This window comes from Drosophila yakuba, chromosome X (assembly GCF_016746365.2).
Source record: "Drosophila yakuba strain Tai18E2 chromosome X, Prin_Dyak_Tai18E2_2.1, whole genome shotgun sequence".
Taxonomy (NCBI): domain Eukaryota; kingdom Metazoa; phylum Arthropoda; class Insecta; order Diptera; family Drosophilidae; genus Drosophila; species Drosophila yakuba.
In genome coordinates, this window is record NC_052526.2 from 9,074,347 (window position 1) to 9,091,204 (window position 16,858).

Below are 16,858 nucleotides of genomic sequence, written 5' to 3' on the forward strand. Positions count from 1 at the left end.
CGTGAGGGAGTGGGTGGTTTTTTGGGTGGTTTCTGGTTGCTTTTCAGTGGGTTTTAGGTGGTTGGGTTCTGTCTGCCACAGGCAGACGCCGCTTTGTCCTTGCATATTGCCAAGGCAACCAGACCGTCCCGGCCTATGGACCATCGCAAAGCCCTCGTCCTTTACCACCCCACCAGCTCAACGAAGTTTTAGCGGTTTTTTTTTTCTGTGTGTAGGCATGATACCTTTGCAGCAGGGGAGAGTATTGATTTCGAATCCGAGCAGATTATTATTTTTCCAGTCCGACTGACCCTGTCCCCTTCATTCAATTATTCAATCGTTATTTGATATCTTAGGGACAGCCGACATTTTGGGACTTACAAAAATAAAACAATCAAAAAGTGAGAACATTTTTGGGTTGTGGGTGTGCTAACGGATTTGTTTAATTATGAACGTTGAATAATTCTCCTTTAATAATACAATATTATTAGTTATTAAATATCTGCCTTAAGAACTTGTTATTCTTTTTAAAGAAGGCTAAATGATAAAGCGTGCTTAAAATGCAATCTAGTTTCCATTCTTTACTATAGAATAATTGCTTATTGTTAAAGTTTCCAATTCCACTCAAGAGTAGGATATTCAACATGTTGACAGCAACTTACTTTTCCAGCTACGTGATCCCACGGTATCACCATGGTCGAGCACAGTACGCAGACGTGCTACGCCACTTACAACTCGGCGCATTTTATTTCTTTGTCAAGTTTGCCGGGGCAGAAACTTTGTCCGACGCCTTGCATTGCGGTCCTTGAAGTCCTGCAGGATGAAACATACCGTCCCTTCTGCGACTGCCCCCCAAAAGTCCTTGTTGCCGAAACTGGAAGCGCTGCAAGGCATTTGCCCGGGCAGCCACAGGAGCAGTGGATGTTGTACATGTTGGGCACGATTGCGGATGCAACGGAATCACAGGCAGCAGTGGCAGCCACCCCGGGGCCGTGAAATTTGATAAATATGCGTATTAGTTTCAGTTGCCGCTCGCAGGACACACAGGATTCGCAAAACCAAAGGACCAGAGTTCTGGCGATGATAGCACCGCACTCAAATAAAACTAAGAAACAGCCCCAGGGCGGAAATTTTACTTAAATTGCGCTCTAAATTAATTTCGGCCGGCAAGGACAAGTGGCAAGGTTTCCCATACCCATTCCCATACCCTCCGGTGTCCCTTCAACGCTGCCCCCCAAAAAGTATGCATCACTATGCGGCTCCCGGCGGCAAAGTGTGTCCTGTGCCTGCCTGGCACAATAAACTGCTTATGCAAATGCAAAATCAATAAGGACTACCCCGCTCCACCAACTCCAAATGCTTCGGAATGGGGGGGGCCATACTAATAAGTGCCGGAAGCGGAGGAGAGCAGAGGATCCAGATGAGCCACCTCTGCCGTGAGAAGAAGTGGTGGGCACCTCCTGTGATTCCATTAGCCTGATGCTGCCAAAGGTTATCAGTAGTTGATTCAATATTTTTTATGAATTCGATTTAAGTCGTTACACCTTTCTATAAAAATATTCTTACCTTTTGGATATATGTACATATACCACATAAAATAATTGTCCCATATTAAACAACATACTTAGTTTTGATTTCGTTATAGTTTTATTATTATTATTAGCAATCTGTCCACTTAATTCGATTAAACTTTCATGCTCTTTTTGCTTTGTTTTCGGGTTTTTTACTTTTTCAAGTACACATAAATGATATATATATAACTTGGATTTCCTCCATCTGCTTGTCTTTGATAAATTTTTTTCTTTGCCACAAAAATTGCATACTTTATGTATTATGATTAATCATATTTTTATATTTATTTATATATATATATATATATATATATCTATATATATATATATTATATAAGTACCAACTACAATACTTTAATATCAGACAATGTGAATTTCTCTTGCTTTCTTCTGCTGCCTTTTCTTGTTTGTGGGTGTGTGTAAGTGTGTGTGTGTGCAATTAATGATTCAACATAATAATTAGCAATAATCGAAAATGTAATCAATTTATCAATATATATATCTATATATATATAGTTCTATTTGCCTCAGCGTTTCTTCTTCTTCAATCCTTACGTTTTTTGAGTATTTACAAAAAATCTAAGAAAAAAAATGTTTGCGTTTCTTTTTTGATTATATTTATATTTTATATGTATGTATGGGTTTGTTTGTTTGTTTTTTTTGTTTTGTTTTAGCTTACCATATGAATAATTCGTTTTGGACACACACGCTTGATATTCATATTAGTCTGACCAATAAAAAAAAAACATTATTCAATAATTAATTGTGTTTATTTGTGTGTGGTCGAAGGATATGTGATTAGTAGGCCATGCTTAATGCATTCGCAAACCAAAAGGGAAGTGATCTACAAGTAAGTCCATTGGATCGTTCAAACTTTCCAGTTCGGGTTCCATATAACATATAAATACATTTTAGCTCTCTTGCTTCTTACCCTCCTCATGTTCGATTTTCGCTTTTGTTTTTAAATATATTGCGTTTAGGCGTATTAATTTATAATTAAGATTAGGAAAAAAAGGTGTGTAAATAAATAAACGGCTTGACATATCAACTAATGACTAATTTGGTTATGTTTGCATCTCTCTCTCATTAAGTACTTTTCATTCATTCTTTCGAAGTAAATTTCATTTTGTTTTTCAATTAGCGGAAACGGAAGTCAATTTGTCAGCTTGGGGCTGTTGTTCTTGTGGTACGAATAGTGTTTTTGTCGTTGATGTTTGGTGGGCATTTCAATAAATGTTGTGTAATTTTATTTATTTATTTATTTTTCTGCTTTTGTTGTATTTTCTTGACCAAATGCTAGTTAACAGTTACGAGCCACCATACCCCTTTTCATCGTCAAGCCTCTCGGTTAAGAGTTTTATTTTTATTTTTTTGTTCATCCACTCAACTGTCGCTGTGTCAATTTATATGCTAATGGGCCTGCATCCTATTTAAAATACATATGCGACAACACGCCTGCTGCCACGCCTCCGCCCGCCCCATTCTGAGTTAAATGAACGACAAAAATGGCAAAAATAAAAATACAAATAAAAAGCACGCGAGAAGAACCCAATTTATTTAAATCTATATAAATGTTTTATACTCGTATCTCTGTGCGTACTCGTACATTATATAAATTAATATGTTTTTTTTTTGAGGGCCACACGCCCACGCATCCGACTGGCCACGCCCCCCCAACCATTTCCATCTGGAGAATGCCGGTGAAAAATTCAGTTAACGCAAAATCTCATTTAAATATGCATGAAGGCATGAAGCCGGCCGCAGTCGACGAGACCAGACCGAGGCCACAATTGAATTTCTCATTTCATTTTCCCACTTTTTTGTTTTTTGCCGAATCATTTCCCTCTTCTTTTTTTTTTAGCATGTATTTAATGTTATTTTTGGAAGTTGCAGGTGAAAGGGGTTGATCCAAATAATGGCTTCAGTTCTATCCTACCAAGATTCAAAATTGCGAGAAATGTAAACTGAACCTGTAACCCCCCGAAATACTGTTATTATCATCATTTAAGGCTCAGTTTTGAAATATTTTAATTGAATTCATATTGAAATTTTTCGGGGCATAGGAGTTTGGCAATTCTAAGTTTATTGCAGACAATAATATAACTGAAATGAAAACACTTTGCATGTCCAATACCTTTGAATTGTTAGCATTCACATTTTTCACGGTAGCATCTGCATAAAAATGAGTTTAAACGTATACAGTTGACAGTTGACAATTCTGCATTTATTTTGCCCCAGGACATGCTCTCCAAAATTATTATCCGTGTGCGGTGGGCACACACGTGTGTGTCCATGACTCATACGCCACGTTGGCCAGCGGGAAACAGTAACAGCAACAGTAACAGCAAGGGAAACAGAAACAGCAAGAGAAACAGAAACAGATACGAGTCCCAATCCAGATCAACATCCAGATGCCAGAAGCAGAGCTAATTATGCGTCCCTGGGCGGAGAGTGAATGCGAACACAAATCTCGGCTTAAATGCCGCAGCATGTTAACTGTCCAACTCTGGACTGTCCCTGCATATGTTGCCCCCATTTTGATTTATCATACATCATGGTCACGGTCGGACCTGAATAATATGTGAATGGCTCTGTGTGGACATATATATATATATATACATATATGTGGATGGGGAGAAATACATTGAAATTGGACGGCCACAAAAGAGCCAGAGAGTAGGTGTCGTGCCAGCCAAAGTCAGCTAAAGATCTCGATTCATGGATGGCTGGCAGCATATAAACACGAAAATAAATTCATTAAAACATTTATCAAGTTCGACACTTGACTGTCATATATCATGTTACATTTTTGAGCTCGAAACATGTTTAATCCGCAGCAACATCAAAAAAAAATGTAACTGCAATTGGAGGGGCATGCATATCACTCGATTCAGCCCACGAAGTTCATTTGTTCTGTACACGGACAGAAATTTAGCGTTTTTCCATATTTGTTAATCAAATAAATATATTTTACATTTGCCTTACATTTCACATTATATTGATATTGATTTGTACGGAGACTACATTAATTTGCAATAATTTCAAAAGAATTTTCAGGTTTTAAATTGTTGTGAATATTTCTGTTTGCTTCTGCTGTTCAATTTATGTTATGTGCGTCATGTTGGGTGTCTCTTTGTTGCTTTTTGCCTGTGATACTTATCGAGTGGTACAGTGGGCACCCAGTACATGACCATAACTTTTTCCATTCCATTCTAGAGAAAGTTCGTTGAAAAGAGAAGTGTAAATCGAGTGAGGTTAGAAGAAGCGAACTTAAAATCGATTTAGATTTGTATTTCCGTCATGGGCTGTGTTCACTGTACCGTGAGGCTGCCGGGATGAGTTTCAAGTGTTCAAGCGTGGCCTACACATGCTCCAAAAACAAGTTACAACCGATACCTCAACCCGAACCCTTAACACCTCCAATCTCACTCTTAACGCCTTCGTTTCGTTTAGTTTCAAACACATACGAGTTTACGTAGATGCATATACAATATACAAATGTATTTGGAAGCGAACGAGCCGGAATTGATGCGCTCACAATTTGCATGCATAATTCAAATTGAAAATTAAATTCAAATAAAATGCATTTTAAATGCGTGTTTTGCCGCTGTTCGCTGCCTTGATTTTTTTATTGATGCATCCATCAAACAAATTGGTATGCAAAAGCGCGTGAAAAATCAACTAGCAGATTGTCAATAAACATGTGCATAATTATCGGCCAAAACTGTTTGCATAAATTCTTGAGAGGCGTTTTTCTGCTCCGCATAAAATGCAGGAAAACCAGAAATGCAGACATTCAGAAATTCAGAAATGATACCAATTGAAACTCGAAACCTGAATTTAAATACCCTTGCAGCTTTAGTCCACAAATATTTGTTATAAATTGGAAGAGGAAAATACTGCATTTTTTTCAATTGCCATAGTTTTGCATAAGTTGTGCAAATATATCTCAAAGAAACAGACATATGGACAAAACACAAATATCCGTTGCTAGAGTAAAATAAATATGTGCACATGAAAACTGCTAGACTAGTAAACAAATGGTAAATATTTAAATAGAAATTTGGCACTTGTGAAAATTAAATTCACTTTTGGTTGCATGGTATAGCAAAGTATTATGATAGGCATTTAAAACATAAGAGTTAAAAGATATTTAATTAATAGCCTTTGAAAATATCGACATTGAAAGCTTAGACAATGATGCCTAATTTTTGATACTCATTATTAATGGCGTTGAAACAGATGGGCATTAATTACTAATTTTTGTCTTGTGTTTTGAGTTAAATAAAATCATTGGATTCAAGTTAAAGGTTTCATTTTGTATTACCACATGCTTATCAATCGGCCCTAAGTTTTTATGGATTTTAAAGGTAAATGAATGCCTACAGAGAAGTTACGTTAGCTTTATAATACAATCTAAAAATGTAGTAATTTATGAATTCAGAAAGGCTGCTCCATTTATTAATTGCACATACAGGAACTTTGTAGACTTTAGTAAGTTTCGGGTGATTTAAAAGAATGAAAGTGTTATTTTGACGCATTGCATTTGATTTGAATAAATGTCACATGTTTTGGCCAAGTTCACCCAGTATTGGCAAGTGTGTTGACGCTTTTTGCCAGATGCTCGAGAGCCGTGTTGATGGTTTATGACTGCACTTATGTGTCGACGCGACCTGTTTGTCCATCATCACCCCATTCGGTTGCATTGCCCATTCATTTGCCACCCAAAATGCAGTTTGTTTGCTTGTCTAGAATCGCGCGACACGCGATGTTACCGCTCTTTTTCGCACTTATTTTCAATTTATAACTGTTTTTTATGGCCAGCACATGCATAACCGTTATGGACACGCCCACACGCCCACACGCCCATACGCCCATTGGCACGTAACTGTAATTAGCATTTGGTGTTTGGTCATAAAAGGGCGGGGATAATACGATGTACGTTGTGTGTTTTCGCTTGTTTTCCGATTGTTGGGGGGATGGCTTGTTTGTTTGCTGATGATGTTGTGTAAAAGCGTTTTATAGACTAGAGACCGATACCGAGATCGCCCCGAAAGGAGATTATCTGGATAGGAATTGAGATTATATAGACGGGCTATTGGCTGGGGAGGGGGGAGGGGGGGTTTGGTGGTTACTGGCTACTTCCGGTTGAGGAAGTCGATGCCGATGCTGATTAATTTATAGCATGATGCCGAAGAAGGTGAGAAACTTGAGTAAACTGTACAATTTATACAAAAACCGATACCTAGCCAAGTGTGTGAAATTGAAATCCGCTCTGACATATTCCGTTTCCGGTTCGATTCAACTGCATTTGCGTGCCCGCCGCTGGAACCGCTTCATGCGTAGCGACCACTCGTCCTTCCATTCAAGGACCACCGAGCTCGGTCCAATGGCCAAGTAACCGGGCGCCGCCTCCGAGTCACGTCCAAGTATGAGATATGATCTGAAAAGGGTTGGGAGATTCAAGAAATAGGTTTAGATGTTAGCTGTTTTCCAAGGCCAGTGAGTTGCATATATGCAATGCTTATGGCTTGGTACTTATGCCATTTATATATGCGATGGCATAGTATGTTTACCAAGCTTTGACATAATACTCACTTGTTTAGCTTTATTTTTGGACACTGGCACTCGATGCTCTTGCGCGGCACCAGCAGCATCATATTGCCCCTTCCGAGCAGGGAACTCGTTGTGCCCGACATGGGATTCCGCTTGAAGATCGTCTGGATGTTGATCTCGTACTTGTAGATCTCGTTCTGTCGCTCTATCGAGAACTTTTCCGTGCTGATGTCCTGGGAGGCGCGATCGTGGCCAATCACCTTCGCCAAAATTGCTGCAAGTAATGCAAGTAAATGAATGTAAGTTAAACAGATTAATAAACCGAATACTATATTTTTGAATGTACATATATATTACTATACACACCATAATCTTCCATGCAAAACTTGTTGAGATTGAGCTTCTTGGGACTCGCCTTGCACTTGCCGCAGTCTGTGGATAAGTAATTCATATGTTTCTGCCCCGTTGCTGCATTTGTTTTATTTTTTTTTGTCTCAGTGTACTTACACTTCTTCATCTCCTCGACCTGCGAGCCACCACCATCCTTGTAGTCACCAGTGCCACCACCTCCACCGCCGCCAGCGCTCTCGGCCTGAATCATGTTCGCATTGGTGGGCACCTCTGTTAATTTTAATGAGAAAAGCGGGGGATTAGAAACCATGGATTCCGGGTGCGACTCAAGGCGATCTCGATTTCTTGGAAACTCACTGATGCAGGGTGCCACGTGGGAGCGGGTCTGCTGATAGCCGCGGGCACATCGGTTGCACGTTAGTCCGGTGACGCCCTCCTTGCAGGGACACTGGCCACTCAGGTGATTGCACGTCTTGCCCGTCGAACCAACTGGATGGCAATCGCAACCTGTGAAGAGGGAGGTATGTCATCCTCATTAGAGCGCATCCCCAAACCATTCAACCATCCAACCATCCATCCATCCATCCATCCATGCATCCATCTATCCAGCCAGCCAGCCAGCCATCCAACTATCTATTCCGCACAGCTGTCTGTCTTTGTATCTGTTTGGCAGACAGCTTATGGGACCACTGATTGATGACAGCTTATTATCAATAAAGCGGGGGGGAGCTGGGGCAAAATACCCTGACAGGTCGGACATTTAGTGACAGGAGCAGAAATGTAGCATACCCACTACAGGGGATAATAATGTATTACAAATACCCGTGTACTACTAGTCAAACTAATTAAATCCCTAATGGCTGAACTTCAGCTGTTTTACATAGGTAGCTTGTATGCAACTAACTGAAAGTCTAAGACAAAGCGCAAAACTGTGCATCTATATTAAATGCTAGAAACATCATTTCTTTTCGGATTGATAAAGACAATTTCAACATCAAACGGGTATACCTCAGAATACCATATATGTATGTATGTGGATGCTTATAACTGGCCACCTCATTGCCTTGTCTCTCATTCAATCAGCAGAAAACAGAAAACAGAAGACAGAAAACAGAAGACAGAAAACAGAAGACAGAAGACAGAAAACAGAAGACAGGAGACAGAGTACAGAAGACAAGAGAAAGCTGAACTCACGCTTGCAGACTTTGCGATGATTTGGCGGCTTAGTGGCATCCCGATAATATCCCTCGCGGCAGTAGTGGCAGTATCTTCCGGTAGTATCGTGCTGGCAGTTGTAGCACACACCTCCCGAAACCCGGCCAGATAGTTTGTACAGCTCCAGATTGAAGCGGCAGCGACGGGCGTGTCCGTTGCACTGGCACACTGCAAAATAGAGAGAGACAGGAGAAAATAATTATCATTATGAGGAAAATATATATGAAAATATATAATACAGAAAGCTACACATGTGTAGAAAGAGAAGATCCCTAAAAAAGTAATGCTTAGATGCATGCAACTTTATTAAATGCCTTATTATTATGCATTCAACAGCAGAAAGCGAGCACACCTTTTCCCACATCATCGTACCCACTTTCCATCTGAGAATCGAAAAAGTTCGAACAAATGGCCACCGCAAGCAGGATGGTCCATCGGTTACACACAGTTTCACCGAATTACCGTCATGACCTAACGAGCTTAACCCGCTCCTATTTGGTTATTATCAAGGATAACACCATCGGGTGTGCGGCTCCGAGGAGAGCTAATCATTTAATGGCAGTACGGGCAGTCCAGTGCCGTTGCCCTCGTTTTTTCCAGCTGCTGGACGCTGGGTGGTTGATGGGATGGAATGGGATGGAATGGGATGGGATGGTAGTATCCGGTCCGGATCCGTAGATTTCATAAATAATTAATAATGATGGGAAACTGTTACGTGCTCTATTTTTCGGACAGGTGCGGGCGGGGGCAGCTGAGTTATTCCCCCTCCCCCCCCTGTCTTGGTTATGATTGATTATGGTTGTTGTTGTGGGCACTGATGTTCTTGTTGTAGTTGCCTTGATTGATGAAAAAATAAAAATGGGTAGAAAGGGTGGCAGCTCTTGTGGGTTGTGCTGCTGGGCGGGTTGTATGGAACTTCCTTTTGTATCTTTATTTTTAATGCTCTTACTTGCGTGCGGCTCCTTATCGATTTTCCAGACTGACCAACCACCGCCCACTTGGCGGAACGTAAATGTTCATTTAATTAGTCGGAAAATATCATAAAATAATTTTAGCAACTAATTGGCAGCACTTGACTTCAATTTATGGTGTTCCCGGTGTCCAGGACCTCTGACGTTGCTCCTCTGTGTGGCGTTTCTCCGTGGAGTTTCTTTCGATTACATTCCACCCACACTCTGCATTTTAGGGCCAGGGGCATTAAGGGTGATTTATACACAAATGCAGACACACACGTGTCCTCCTTGAACACATCATACAGTTGAGGTTAATATCTTAGCTGTGGTAATAGCTTTTAACAAACCTTAAATGGTAATTTCAAGTCCAATGCGCTTTATTTGATTTTATAGCTGCTTTGGAATAATTGATTTTTTTGGAAGGCAATACCTAAGACATTCTGGATATTCTCCACTATTTTTTCGACCCCAGCTGTGGTTATATAAATGTATGTACTGGGATTGTCCGCCAATGCCCACGCATGAGCGCCTTTGGAGTGGGGGACTCTCGGCACTGGAGATCGAGGTTGGGAAGTTGGTGATTGCCTTTGGTGACTGGTGCGACTATTGTGATTGCTGTTGCCTCATATTTTTCATATCTTATGTCTGCATCATCGACGAAGGATGAAGGCTGACAACAAAGGAGCTGCTGGAGCCGCTGGAGGCGGTGGGCGTGGCGGGAAGACAACGCGGATGGCCGTTCGCTTATTTGGCAAATAATAACAACAGCATCAACAATGGACCTATAGAGCCAACGCCACCCGAAATACCCGGAATATCCAGAATCCCCGGACAGACACATGGGAATACTTATCGAAGGACCTTATCCCGGCAGCAGGCACACAACATGTGCCGCCCCCATCCTCAGCCCACTATTGTGTCATCATCGTAGCCAGTGCACAATTTAAAATGGATTTTATTTTCACTCGACACTCCACACTCGACTTCTGCGGGGTCAAGGCCATAGTATGGCTTTAAAAGGCGGCTTAAACCGTCGAGTGGTGTTTTGTGTGCAGAAATTGTGATAATAATACAAAAAGTATATGAAATGAAGTGCTATATTGAGTTCCATTATCATACATCCTACATTTTGCTTATAACGAATCTAAGAGCATTCCCAGTTCGTTGCACCTTTCATTTTGCAGTTCTTCATCATCCAGAGCTTCCTTTCATCTTCGTCTCGAATCCCATTGTCACGGCTCCTGCGTCAATATGAATCTTATTACCAGCTTTATTTCGTTCTCGTTTACCCATATCGCTTTTAATGATAATAATAATGATATTGACCGCCAACTGGCGTCCACTTTATACCCCAGCCAAATGGCTTTCGTGGAAGCTTCCTATTGTCGTATTGCCATTGACACGCATTGTAATTGAGTTGATATTGCGGAACGATAAGCCACATTCAACGAGGCGAATCCCGCAAAAATTCCACGGGTATTGAGAGACACAGACGCCACACATAAATTCCCCGGGGCAGACAATTAGAAGAACCAAAAAAAAAACACGTCTAACGACGAAAGCCACAAACAAAAATCAACCTAAAATATTCGAAGCAACCGCCGATTAGCCAAAGTAGCACATAAATTTTCAGTGGCCTCTGGTTTTTGGGAAAAACTGTGAAAATCGTACATTTCGGTGTGTGTGTGTTTGTGTGTGGGATTTACTCAAGCATGGCCAACGATGCAGTCGATCGGCTTAATTGGTTAACAATAAAACGCATTTTTACGCGAATTTACTTCACAGTTCATTTGCTGCGGCCCCATTACGTGCTCTGTGCTTTTCCACTCTTTCCTTTTCTTTCCTTTCCATTCCCGATTTTCCCGGGAAAGAAAACTTCACTTCAATTACTGGGCCAGGCGGCCGGTGAAATTTTGCACATCTTGACCAAGAATTCTCTTCGCTTTGCTTGCCAATAGTTTTTGATATACGTACCAGGTCGAGGTAAAGACCCAGACCCATCGGGTCTGTGCAAAGAAAAATTTGCAGACGGTCGAGAAAAGAAAAGTTCATAATTTAGCTGCAATTTTAATTAAAAGCCAAACACTTGGTGGAAAATGCGACAGGGAAAACGAACGGAAAAGTGGTAAAACACATGCAAAGCCAACAAAAGTGCGAAAACAGCAACGTGCTCCGAGATAAAGGAAAATAAAGGAAAACATGTGAAAATCATTTGGCACCCAGTACAACCGAGGAGGGGTAGCTGCTAGAGGGTATCTCGTAGATGGTATATGCTATTGGGTATGGAGTATAGAGTTTGGGGTATGGGGTTTGGGGTTTGGGTATGATGAGGCCCGGCGCCGACAGATAAGCCGGGACCGGGACCGGGACCGGACTGGTTCATTCCCCGTTCATAAGTCGACGAGTCTGAGAGTTATGTGCCCGTTTGTTGTAAAACGGCACAAAAATTATGGGCGAAAACCAAACAGGCCCCCAATTGTGGAGGAGAGTACTCTCCTACTCGTTCGGTGGGACGTCGAGGGGATTTTGCAGCAGACCATACCATCTATAAACTGGCTACAAAATGTCTAAATTTTTTCACCATACGAATGGAGAAAAATGGGAGGTACTGGTGGCAGCAGCAGAGAAAACGAAAAAAGTAATACACAAAACAGTAAAAGAAAAATAGAACTCGACAGGAAAAGAATCGAAAGAAGACAGACTGTGGGGGGAAGTAACACGATATGATATGATCTTGAGTACTTGTACTCACATTGGAGCTGCAAGAGGCGCCAGACTGCATCTGTATCTTGTATCTGTATAGGTTATTGTATCTGCCGAAGAATGGAGGAATTCTCCGGGGAACAATGTTGCCGAAAGTCAGCGAATGGAAATGAGCCAAGCACGTTCCCATAAATCATAAAGAAAAGAATTTACGACTATGCCTCGCAAGGGTCAGAATTTCGTAGTCGAATTCAGATGGTGCAGATAGGGTAAATAGTAAATTGCAGCCATAAAGCACATAATGAAGCTTAATAGTGAGAAAAACTGTTAACGACTCTATAAGTTTACTTCATTTTAATAGTAGCTCTCATCAACATAAACTGACATTGCGCCACCGTCAACCTAAAGAAAAAGTGCTTCATACCATAAGTTTCGATCCTGATTTTTTGACAACAAATGTTTCAAACATAGAATGTCATACCTCGTCGAGTTCGTAATTAAATTTCCTATCGAACTGTGTTTTCAGAAAAAAATACAAATTTTTTCACATTTTTTGCAATTTTTGATGATGATTTTTGAATTAATGCGAAATGCCGAAAATCGTTTTTCTGTTTTTTGCGACTAAAATATCAGTACTTTCATCACAGCATTCGAAATATTTGTCCGAATATGGAATGTCATACCTCGTTGAGTTCGTAATTAAATTTCCTATCGAACTGTGTTTTCAGAAAAAAATACAAATTTTTTCACATTTTTTGCAATTTTTGATGATGATTTTTGAATTAATGCGAAATGCCGAAAATCGTTTTTCTGTTTTTTTGCGACTAAAATATCACTATTTTCATCACAGCATTCGAAATATTGGTCGGAATATGGAATGTCATACCTCGATGAGTTCGTAATTAAATTTCCTATCGAACTGTGTTTTCAGAAAAAAATAAAATTTTTTTCACATTTTTTGCAATTTTTGATGATGGGACCCCTTACAAAAAAGGCGAAAATTTGGCCAAAAATTATTTTAACAAAGTCGGTCAAAAAGTGATATAGTTACTTAGTATTGGTGGTTAGGAGTAAAAAAATGTAATTCTTTTAGATTACTGACCATTTTTAGCCAAGTTATACAGAAAATACCAAACGTAAATATTGAATTTTTGAAAAAAATCGTTCCCCTGATTTTTTGCGTAAACAATCAGTGTTTTGATCAAATATGGCAAAAAGCGATTGGATTGCTTAACATTGATAATAAGTTTCATAAAACTGTTATTCATTTAGTTTAAAGCGACTTTTACCGAATTCCATCGTGATTTTCCACTCGAATCTTTGTATTATTGTACTTCGCATAATTCCTATTATATTTCATTTTGCGAGCCATTGTTAATGTGTCTGTATCAGCACATTCATTGAAATAAATTTGCCGTCTCGCAAAAATATACGAACGCCCATCTTCAAACCCAACACTCACGAATAATCCAGCGAAAATTTGCTTTGCCTGCACAAAGAGTTGTTTGCTGGCATTGTCCTTGATTTTTTTTTTTTCTCACAGGACCTGGTAAATTGTTGTGACTTTTTTCCCAGCAGCTATGTGTAATTTTCTCGCCCGTTGACAAGAAAATGTTGCCTGTTTTCGCTTTCATTTCATGGGCTCGTCTCACGTTCCTCTTTGGTTATATTATTTTTATTATTATTTTTACGTTCTTGCTGTTTTATTTGCTTGGCGGCGATTTGTGTGTTTTAGAATTTGGTGTGATTTGAATTTTCAATGGGATGCCCATTTCCGAACAGAAGTCGAATTCGGCTAAATGTGTATGTTGTAAAAATAAGGGGACGAAAGAAAAAACAAGTGAAGCATGAAGGCAGCGAGACAGTCTGTTTTTCCCCAGCTTATTTCCCCGCAGTTTTTCCCGCGTGCCAATGATTTCAAAAATGCTGCCACGCATAATTTTATTTATTTTTCAATTTTTCCTCCCAGTTACTTCTACGTATCTAAGCACTTTGCTTGCTTTTCGGCTAAGTCTGTTATGATATCCACCAGAATGTGTTGACAGTTTTTTCTTTTCACCTTTTTCACTCAACGAAATTGTGCGAAATTTGGTTTGCCAAAATATTTGCTGCTTGAATGGCAACGGATTTTTAAATTTAGCCCGAGAGTGCATTTTCCGCACTGTGTGCTTTTCCTCGCTATTTTGGGTGGTCTGTTTTCTTTAATGATCGTTTGTTCTAATGAGATATAAAACTGGATTGTTCGCAATCAGCAAAATTAATTTCTATTAGTACACAGATAAAACGAAGTATTTCTTAAGCACAGTTACTTTGTTTATTCAAAAAAGTATAAGGAAGTAAGGGTACCATTGTTGTATAACATAAACTAAACTTTGTTTTTTACAACCAATTAATTTTCAGCTTCAACTTCGTAGAGTTAAAAAAGAAAACCCGATTTTCACTCACTAATTTCCTTTCGAATGTGCATAAGTATGCACGAAACGCCCTCTTTTACTCCGTTGGAAAAGCGGGAAAAGCGGAAAAGCGATGCTCCCACCGAATGCGACTGGTGAAATTGGCTTTTGCCTGCAGAAAATTATTTATGGCCAAGTGGGCGGGGTGGCATTAATGCTGTTGTTGCAATCGACACCCCCACAAAAAGCTGGCAACCGATGGTTGACAACTGGCTCGATGATGATGCTGCCATGCTGCTGTTGATGATCATCAACGCCGATGACGCCAACACGCAATTTGGCAAACAAATTACGCCAAAAATGTGCATTGGGAAACAGAAAACAGCAAATTGCCGGCCCAAAATCGGAGCCAAATCGACTTGCCACCCTAGCATTTCCAGCATTTTCAACTTCCCAGAAAAAAAACCCATTTTCCAATCCCAGGCCAAGAAAAAACTAGAAAAAGGCATGGGCGTTGATAATTGAATTGAAAACTTTTGCCTCGCACTCATTTCGATGGGTGGAAATAAGAAAAATATCGCGCTAAGACTCCATAATTCGAGGGATTGTGCAACTTTAAGGTCCCCAGCAGTTTAAGACTGCTAAAATTGTAAATGGCAAATGGAAAACTGGCAAGCTGGCAAAGTGGCAAACTGAAACTGGGACGGGGCAGTGCCAAAATGAACGAGGAAAATTATTTGAACGCAGCAAAAACTCATAATAATAAAAGGTATAAATCAGATTTAGCCTTCTTCAACTCTTGGTAGGGTGCTTTTGGCCACTTTAACGAAGCTGAGATACTTGATTGGCCAGTTTTCCATAGAACTCAAGCTGCGTCGATGTGTTAGGAAATGGTACTTTATGGTTTCTGGGTAATAATAGTGAAATTTATCCTTAGACGAACTTTTACAGCTGCTCAACTTTGGCAACTGTGGAGTTTTTTGAACCATTTTACAAAATACTGTATTCCAAGGACAAAAACTATTAAAATTAAAATTATATATTATATATTATAAGTAAGTCCCAAATCTATAATATATATTTTTAAAATTCATTCATGGGAAATCTCAATTTACTCGTACCTTGCGATTCATTCTTTTATTTTACAGGGTATGCTAAACCCTTTCTCTTTACGATCCATTACTCCTGGGACTCGTACATTAGCCATGTCTTTCTGGCCATGTCACTTGGCCTTAACCCTGCCCACTTTGAGACCTTAGTCTTTGGCATATGGTTCTGCTATGGGGTTTTGGACTTCGGAATGGGATTCGGGTTTGGTTTGGTTTGGTTTGGGTTTGCGTTTCAGTTTCTGTTACTCGACGCAAGCATTTTTATAAGACATAAACTCAGCGATTTGGCTAAATGCGCTTCATGGACTTGGCCGGGTAATTTGTGGCCTGCCAGGGTCGTCGTTTATGTGCATTTGTGTATGCAAAGAAAAATAGGAGGAGGAAAACTGCAGCAGCATTAAATTACACTCTCATGCAGGCGCACATATCTCCATCCCCATCCCCATCCACATCCACATCCACGACATTTAGAGGATCCAGACAAGGCGACTCTACGACTGCGACAAGCTCATATTGCTTTATGTCTATGCCCGATTCCCTTGCCCCGTTGGTGGAGCGCTTTTAATGGGACATTTTGTAAGTAAATTGCATTAATTTCACAACTTGGCTGCGCACACACTCTACTCAAGCACAAAAATAAAAGAAAAAATGAAGCTAAACGAAAAAATAACAAGAAAATTGAATAGCAATGTGCCATTGATGATGGAACGATTTATGAGCTCCAACGAAGCCTCGATTACGATTGTACGCAAACCGGTTGGGAATTCGATTTCGATATCGTTGAATTCCAAATCCTCACCTCATGCTCAAATCAAAATGCAATTAAAAGCAGAGGATCGATCAGATGCAGCGGAAAAATTGCAATAGCATTTGAATATTGGTGTCTGGCTATGGCCACTTGATCAAACGAGTTAGTTCGGTTATCCAGTTGACAGAGAGAACCATAACTCACAATTCAAATTCAGAAGGATGCTATTTCAGTGCTCTGTTAGTTGTATACTGATGTTGCAAAGGTGCGGTCAAATATG

At 40.1% G+C, this 16,858-nt stretch overlaps 1 protein-coding gene across 2 annotated transcripts in view; it reads right to left on the minus strand.

The window, feature by feature from the left end:
• Positions 1-1,603: 1,603 nt before the first annotated feature.
• Positions 1,604-16,858, minus strand: part of LOC6524738 (netrin-B) — a 60,562-nt gene continuing 45,307 nt past the window's right edge. For both annotated transcript variants that reach the window (XM_002100546.4, XM_039377311.1), the window contains 6 exons: positions 8,652-8,840; positions 7,815-7,964; positions 7,614-7,727; positions 7,473-7,538; positions 7,149-7,380; positions 1,604-6,993 (listed from right to left, as the gene is read on the minus strand). In XM_002100546.4, the coding sequence (XP_002100582.2) occupies positions 6,852-6,993; positions 7,149-7,380; positions 7,473-7,538; positions 7,614-7,727; positions 7,815-7,964; positions 8,652-8,840 (893 nt within the window). In that variant the 3' untranslated portion in view covers positions 1,604-6,851. The remainder of the gene's footprint in view (positions 6,994-7,148; positions 7,381-7,472; positions 7,539-7,613; positions 7,728-7,814; positions 7,965-8,651; positions 8,841-16,858) is intronic.